The sequence below is a fragment of the Agelaius phoeniceus genome, chromosome 5 (genome assembly GCF_051311805.1).
Source record: "Agelaius phoeniceus isolate bAgePho1 chromosome 5, bAgePho1.hap1, whole genome shotgun sequence".
Lineage (NCBI taxonomy): Eukaryota > Metazoa > Chordata > Aves > Passeriformes > Icteridae > Agelaius > Agelaius phoeniceus.
Window position 1 is genome coordinate 8,385,149 of NC_135269.1, and position 7,959 is coordinate 8,393,107.

Below are 7,959 nucleotides of genomic sequence, written 5' to 3' on the forward strand. Positions count from 1 at the left end.
ATCTCCGCCGGCAGTGGGCTCAGGGTACTGCGGCTCGGGGTGATGCGGGTCGGGGTGCTGGTCCCCGCGGCATGTCCCGGGCTGCTCAGCCTGCCCGCTGGCCCCGAGCTTGCCCCCAGCCCCGGACCTCGTCGGGGACGTGTCGCCAGAGCCCAACCCGGGCAAAGCAGCGCGGTGGGACGCTGCTGTCACAGCCCCGACTCAAAGCCAGCCGTCACCATTCCTCAGGCGCTCGGGCCAGCAGCGGGATGGGGTGCGTGTTTTTGTGGGGTGGCACAAACCCCGCCGGGCTTTGCGGGCTTTACAGAGGGATGAGAAGAGCAGGCTCGGGGGTGCCGTCCCACCCCTGTCGCTTTTCCCCTCGCTCGCCCCGTCCCACCTTTAGAGCCGGCGGCGGGGCAGGGCAGGGCCGGGCGGACGGGGCGGCGCCCGCCGCTGTGACCAATGGCACGGCTCCGCTGTTTAAATCGACTCGTTGCTGTCAATCATTTTCTTCTTCGTCAGCCTCCCTTCAATCGCCATATTGGGCTCGTCTCCTCTTGTTTTTTTCCGTCTCGCTTTTACTACGCGGCGGCGGTGCGATCGGCAGGGGCATCACCGGCACTAGCGCCATCGCCACCGGCGGCGGACCGGCACCGCGGGGGCAGCGCCGCGCTCCGCTCCTCTCCCGCCCGGGGCTCCCCGGCGGCGGCGGCAGCGGCGGCTCTCGGGGCTCATCCCCGGGCCGGCGCTTATGCAAGGGCGCCTCCTCGCCCCTTCTCCGCGGGCCGAGGGCGAGCGGAGCCGAGGCGGGGCCGCAGCGCGGGGCAGCGCGGAGCGGAGGCGCGGAGCGGAGCCGCCGGGCGGAGCCGCCGGACGCCGGGAAATAAAAGGCGTCGGAGGCCGCGGGGAGAGAGCAGCGAGCACAACAACCTCCGCCTGGAGCCACAGCGTGCGGGGAGATGTCAAACGTCCGCATTTCTAATGGGAGCCCTACCTTGGAGCGCATGGAGGCCAGGCAGTCGGAGTACCCGAAGCCGTCAGCGTGCCGGAACCTCTTCGGGCCGGTGAACCACGAAGAGCTCAACAGGGAGTTTAAGAAACACCTGCAGGAGATGAAGGAGACATACCAGAGGAAGTGGAATTTCGATTTCCAGAATCACAGGCCGCTGGAAGGCAGGTACGAGTGGCAAGCCGTGGAGAAGGGGAGCTCGCCCGACTTCTACTTCAGACCCCCCCGGCTACGGAAAGCCGTCTGCAAGTCCGCCGGCCGCCAGAGCTTGGATGTAAACGGGAATTGCCAAACCGTGGTTTTTGTCGGTTCTCAGGGAATCTCAGAGGACACTCACTGTGTAGCTCAAAAGACTGATGTTTCAGAAAATCAGACGGACTTAGCAGAGCAGTGCACTGCCCAGAGGAAAAGACCCGCGGCCGATGGTAACGTACCCCACGGCTCTGCCCCGCGTCCCACTCGTGTCAGCGCCGGCGCTCCGGCCCCTCCGCCCCTGCCACGCGTGGCACCGGCTCGGCGTGCCACCCCCCCGCCCCTTTCCCCCTAAAAAAGCCCGGGTATTGTTTGCAGTCCCGGGGGTCCCGTCTAGAGTGGGAGCCGGTGGATGATTTGCAAGGAAGAGCCCTTAGACGCGGGTCAGATCCCCCGACCCCTCGCCGCCCCACTGAGGGGACCCGGGCTGCTGCCCAGGTGGGAGGAGGTTCACAGCGCTCAGCGAAAAACGAATATGGATTTTAGCCGAAACTTGGGAACTTGGGTCTCCTACCTAGGGAGAAGCCCATTTCCCCACCCCCTGCTCGCTTCACGCAGCCGATACCTGACATGGGGATCTGGGAATATTCCCCCTCGGTTCCGTCTATCCCCCCTGGATACTGAGCAAACATCTGGAAGGAAAACATTTTAATATCTTTCCTCTCCCCTTCCCCGCCACCCTTGTTTTTAATTTTCCCCTCCTAGATTCCTCTCCTCAAAATAAAAGAGCCAACACAACAGAAGAAGAGGTTTCAGAAGACTCCCCCAGTGCCAGTTCAGTGGAGCAAACACCCAAGAAATCAAGCCCGGGAAGACATCAAACGTAAAGCGTTTAGGTCAGTTCCCTTTAGGGTCTGGCATTAGGATGCAAGTAAGGGAAAGAAGGGGTGACCGAGTGTCTGTCCCGCATCTCTGAGGCGGTGGGGAGGGGGCTTCGAGCCCCTGTGGGCTCGCCGAGGGGTGTTTTCTGCGAGCCAGGGTGGCTTTCCCCGAACGCTCGGCGATGGGTGTGTGTTGGAGGGTGGGGAGTGGGAGGTGCAGGGCTTGAAAAGAACAAAACAAGGAGCGAAGCCCAGGCTGGGCTCGGCAGCGTCAGGGGGCTGGGGCAGGGGCTGCGGTGGTGGCATTGACCCTGCCTTCCTGCGGGATGGGCACCGAGGGCCCTTTCCCGAGGGCCCTTTCCCAAGGACCGTGCGGGTGCAGGGACGGAGCTGGAAGCGCGGCTGGTGCATCGTGTCAGATGCCAGAGGATTTCGGGGGGCTTCCCCTGTCCCCCGCGCCCGGGCCTTTTTCACCTCGCATGTCTTGCCGTCGCATGTCGCGGCCACCTCGCATTGCAAGTCAAGAAGTTGGGTTTAAGGGGAATCCGGGCACTTTCTCAAAATCCGAGCAATGCAAGGTTGTTTTGTTTTTGTTTGGTATGGGGTTGTTCCCCCCCCCCCCTTTTTTTTTTTGTTTCTGTTGTTTTGGTTTGGTTTTAGAGGCTGGCAGGGGGAAGGGAGCGGGTTAATGAGAGGCTGGGTTGTGCAGCTTTTTTTTTTTTTTTTCCTTCCTTTTTTGCCTTTTTTTTTTTTTTTTCTTCTCCCCTACCCCCTTTTTGTTGTTTTGTTTTAAGGCGAGGGCTGGGGCGGGGAGAGTTGGTAAAAACTGCGCCGGCGGTTTGGGAGCCGAGGTTAGGAGCGAGGTTTACAATAAAACCATTTGCGATTGTGCAGAGAGAGAGAGAGAGAGAGAGATTAAGCTGTAAAGCAGAAGTTGCAACAAATTAGTCCCGCTGGGGTGAGCCGTGGCCGAGCGCGGCCATGCGAATGCCGCTGCTCCCGCCCGCTTTTGGGGGTGGGGGCACGGGAGGGGTCCCCCCGCGATCCCCGCAGCCGGGGGATGGAGGATGGAGGGGCCGGGGGGGCGGCGGGGGCCCCGCCCGGGCTGGGCCCGCCCGCCCCGGGGATGCGGTGTCGGTTTGAACCGGTTGTGCCGCGGATCGCGTTTCTTGTCGATGTTTTCTAATCGCTTTCCCTCGTCTTTTTTCTTTTTTTTTTTTTTTTTCTTCATTATCCCGTTGCAGAGCGCCAAGGATGTGCGCGTCCTCGTTCGTCGGGTGCGGCGGGCGGCGATGAAGAAGAGAGGAAGGTGTAAAGTTGTAGTGGGAAAGGAAAAAAAAATACATATCGCCGATCTCCGGGAGATGGAGGTCCTGTACAAGCACTGAAAAAAAAAAAAACAAACAAAAACAAACCAGCAACAAAACAGCAGCAACAAAAAGCAAACAATAACACTAAATTTTAGGCACTCTTAAAAGACCTGCCTCTAAAAGCATTGGATGTAGCATTGTGCAATTAGGTGTTTCCTTATTTGCTTCATTGTACTACCTGTGTATATAGTTTTTACCTTATGTAGCACATAAAACTTGTTGGGAGGGGGGAGGGACTGGAAGAGGGTGACCGATTGGAACTTGCTTTCACAATCTAGCAAGCCAAGAAATCTATGAAGAGAAGCAGTGTAGGTTTTGTATTACTTAAAGATGTATTGTCCCTTTAAGTGGGTCCACAGTGTTTTTTCTCTTTTTTAAAATTTTTTTAAGAATTTTTTTAAATGTATCATTGTGGTAACTGTTCAGAGCAGATTATTGTGAAATTTCTTCCTACGGCATTGAACTGAAGAGGTGGGAGCTGTGATGATTCCGTTAGGTAGTAGCAGAAGTTCCCCACCTTCCCACCCCCCCAAATCCATATACCAAAACTGATAGCCTGTAAAAGTTGTGTAAAATCATCCCACCTGATTACATTGCCTGATTTTTTTTTTTTTTTTTGTTTTAACCTAATCTGGAAGGCTTTTGCTCTGAATCTGGAATATTGTTTTCTGAATTGACCCACTTCCTGAAGTGTTTGTGTGTGAGAGGAAAAGGGATACTACATCTTTAAACAGTATTTCTACGTTGCCTGTGTAACTGTATGTAAAAATAAAAAAAAAAGTTTGAAGTGTACCTGTGTACATAACTCTGTAAAGACACTGAGAAATTATACTAACTTATTTATGTTAAAAGATTTTTTTTTAATCTAGAAGACAATATTTTTTCCCCATAAAGCCAAAGTGGCATGTTTTTGTGCATTTGTAAATGCTCTATTTGGTAGACTTTTTAGAGGGTTTTTTCAGTTTGTTTTTTTTTTTTTTCTCTTTTTTTTTTCCTTTTTTTTCTCATAATTAATATGGCTGTGCTTAAAAGATTGCAGACTGAGCCAATTTAATTTTTTTTTTTTTTTTGTAATGTGTGGGGAAAAAAAAATCCAGATTGATATTGTTTCACATCAAGCAATCAATAAAGAAAACTGCCATATATAAGAAATATGGTCTTCATTAGTGTGTGTTTCAACATCCCTCAGCCTGGCACAGGAGGAAATAAGACTGCAAGAAATAACTAACAGTTTTCCTTTGAGTATCCATCTCTTCACGGGTCTCTGGCGGAGGTGAGAGTAAAGGATGCAGCACCTTTAGTGCAGCGATGCCATTTCTTCATGGAAGGGTGCTCAGGCATTGGAGCAGTGGTGGAGTGACCGTCCCGGGAGGGATTTCAAACAGATGTGGATGTGGCACTTGGGGACAGCGTTTAGTGCTGGGTTAACAGCTGGATTCGAAAGAGGCCTTTTCCAACATAAATGCTTCTGAGTCACCTCTATGGTAATTGGAATGATGTGCCCTCTTGGTGTAAAATTGTGGAATTTCCTGTGTCAAAACGTTTTTGGGGTTTGGGGTGGGGGTGTTTTTTTTTTTTTTTTGAGAGAGAGAGAAGAGGTATTTCGAGGTATAGGAGTGAGAGGACTAAGTCTTTAGACTCGATCCCAAAAGAGCACCTCCCTGGCCGCCATCGGAGGGCCAGCGCATCCCCGGCATTCCCGCGCTCGTCCCTCCGTCCCTGGCTGCCGGTGACCGGGGCTCCGGGGCATCTTCCCCGGGCGGCGCTCGTGGCTATCAAAGATGGCGCCTCGCCCGCCCCGGGCCCGGCAGATGCCGGCGGAGGCACCGGCCGGCCCCCAGCACCGCCGGGGATGCTGCGGGCCGGGCACGGGCAGGGCTGGCACCGCCGGTGCCGGAGGGGATGCCTGCGGTGCGGGGGATGGCGGGGGCCGCCCGGCCCTGCCGGCCACGCCCGCCAAGGTGCGAGCGGCCCCCTCCGCCCGGGGATGCGGGGGAGCGGCGTTCTCAGCCCTGGGGCTTGCGAGGAATAAATAAACACGTAGAAGAACACAGAACGGGGGCGGAGGGGGAGCACGGCTCCCTGCGAGGCTCGCCAGGGTCCACCCCCCTCCCCGGTGCAACGCGATCCTGTTGTTTATCCCGGCCGCGCCCGGGCTCGCCCTCGCTCCGAAACCTCCCCGAGAACGCCGGGCCGGCCAGAAGGGGCGAGACCCCGGCCGCCAGCCCCACTTCAGTGTCGGCCCCGAGTGGGTACGGCCGGCGCTGCCCTTGCCGTGCTCCGGTGGCTGCGGGGATCGCTGGACACGCTCCGTCCCCGCCCTCCTGCCCCACGCACAGGGACTGCCGGCGGGGCTGCGCAACCCAGCCCGCCAAACGTGGAAAACACTCGCGAAGATTTAGAAAGAAAAAAAAAAGAAAAAGTAAAAAACCCCAAAACCGTGATGTTTTCCTTTTTTTTTTTTTTTTTTTTTTTTGCCCCAGTAAGAACAAAGTGATCTCGGTGGAAAATAAATAGCGGCGCCTCCCCGAGCCGGCCTATCCCCGCAGCCGGCGCAAGCCAAACCCCCCCGGGCGGGGGACGGGGGCAGGGCGGGGCTGCAACCCCCGGGCCGGGGAGGGAGGCGGCGGGCGGGGTCCGTCCGCTCCTCCGTCACGTAGGGCTGGGATGTGCCCTCTGACCGCTCCCCCGCTATTATTTTGAATTTTTTTTTTTTTTCGTTTTCGTCGCAGCTCTCCTTGTTGCCGTGACCGATCGGTGCCGCTTCTCTGCCGGCGTGCCCGCCGCTATCGCGGCAGCGCCGGGGCAGCGCCGCGCCCTCCCCCGCCTCCTCCCGGTGACCCCCGGGGGATGCGCGGGGCCGGAGACAGAGGGGGGAGCATCCCCCGCCGCCCCACCCGGAGCGAGGGGGGCAGGGCGGCCACGCTCGGACCCGCCCCGTGCCCCCTCCCTCGGGGGCCGCTTGTGGCGCTTGCACGGCCGCAGCTCCGCGGGGAACTGGAGACGGGGCCCGACCCGCGCGGCGGGGGCAAATTTTTAAATTTTATTTCCCCCTTTCTCCTCTCCGCCGCAACGTTTCCTCCTCGGGCGGCTGGAGGCAACCTTGCCTCGCTGCTTTGGTGCGCCTGGCAGCGCTCGGCGGGCCGGGCCGGGGGAAGGGCAGGGCGGAGCGCGGCCCGCCCCGTCTGATGCAACCGCGCCGCCGCCCCACGGGTGCGCACGCAGCGCCCGCCGTCCCCCGCTCGCTTTTCCCCTTCCTCCCTCCCTCCCCTCCTCCCTCCCTTCCCCCGTCCCTCCCTCGCTGCTCCGCGGCCACACGTACGCGCGCACCCCCGCGTGTGCACACGCACGTACCTGCGCGCCCCCGGCAGCGCGCTCCCGCCGAGCCGCGGCTGCGGGGCTCGCCCGGCGGGAGCCGCGGGATTCTCCCGGCGGGAGCTGCGGGGCTCTCCCGGCAGGAGCCGCCGCCCCGAGGGCGCCCCGCCAGCCCCCGCGTCCCGCAGCGCTCCCGCTCCGCTCGCTCCCCCTCCCGGGGCTTCCATGCAGGAAGGGTTGGCGTTCCCTTCTGCACCGCCCGCGCTCCCGTGCCAGAGGAGAGAGGTCTGACCCCTTCCTTAGCCGGGAGGATTTTGGACGTGGATCTGACCGTTTTTCACTGGAGACGTTTGGCGGGAAGGAAAAGTACTAACAAAGTGTCCTTAAAGTCAATATTAACACCCAGTGCTTTTCGGCTGCCGAGCCAGCCTCCTCTTCCTCAGATGGGGAAATTATCTGGAAAACGATGTTTTCCGACATCCGTACCCATCTGTACTTCTCAATAGCTTCAGCTGAAAAAAACCAAAACAAAACCGAATTTCATTTTCAAAAGAAAATATTGCACTTCAGGAAATGTCAACATGTTTTTGTTTCAACATCCTACAGCATTTTTTAAAAAAGTAAATTTACTATCCTCATTTATTTTTAAAATACCAAAATAAAAAGGCCACACTATAGTGGCTTTAACAAAATGCATGATCTACAGTAAAATAATAAGATTATATTGTATGAATTGTTTTGCTCTTTCCCCGAATTAGATGTCTTCTGCTTTCATTTTACTGGAAAAAACCCTGGAGACTTTCTGTACTTTTTTAATACTGATTTTTTTCCCCACCTCTGATGTTTCATTTACTTATGAAGCTGAAAAAAGGCAATTTTTTTCCTGCTGGGTGGATTGTATCTGCACTTGTGGTTTGCTGTGCTTCATCCAGGCTCAGCCACCTCCTCCATCCAGGCAGCTTGTGTGCCTTTCCTCTCCCTGCCTGTTTTCTGTCTTGCCCACATCAGTCATTGCAAGACTGAAAATTAGGCCAAAAAATAGAGGGGAATGTGTTTTTCTTCTCTATTTTTTTGCTTTCTAATAAAAATAATTCCCAATTCACTTCACATAAAAAGCAAGCAAATGTATATTTTCCTGTAACATAAAATTAACAACGATAATAAAAATATAAAACCAACATGTTAATATGTAATGATAATATACCAAGTG

At 56.1% G+C, this 7,959-nt stretch overlaps 1 protein-coding gene across 1 annotated transcript; it reads left to right on the forward strand.

The window, feature by feature from the left end:
• The first annotated feature begins 491 nt into the window (after positions 1-491).
• Positions 492-4,586, forward strand: CDKN1B (cyclin dependent kinase inhibitor 1B). The gene is made up of 3 exons (XM_054630916.2): positions 492-1,416; positions 1,949-2,079; positions 3,309-4,586. The coding sequence occupies exons 1-2, from the start codon at positions 942-944 to the stop codon at positions 2,068-2,070; spliced, it is 597 nt and encodes a 198-aa protein (XP_054486891.1). The 5' UTR covers positions 492-941; the 3' UTR covers positions 2,071-2,079; positions 3,309-4,586.
• Positions 4,587-7,959: the final 3,373 nt, after the last annotated feature.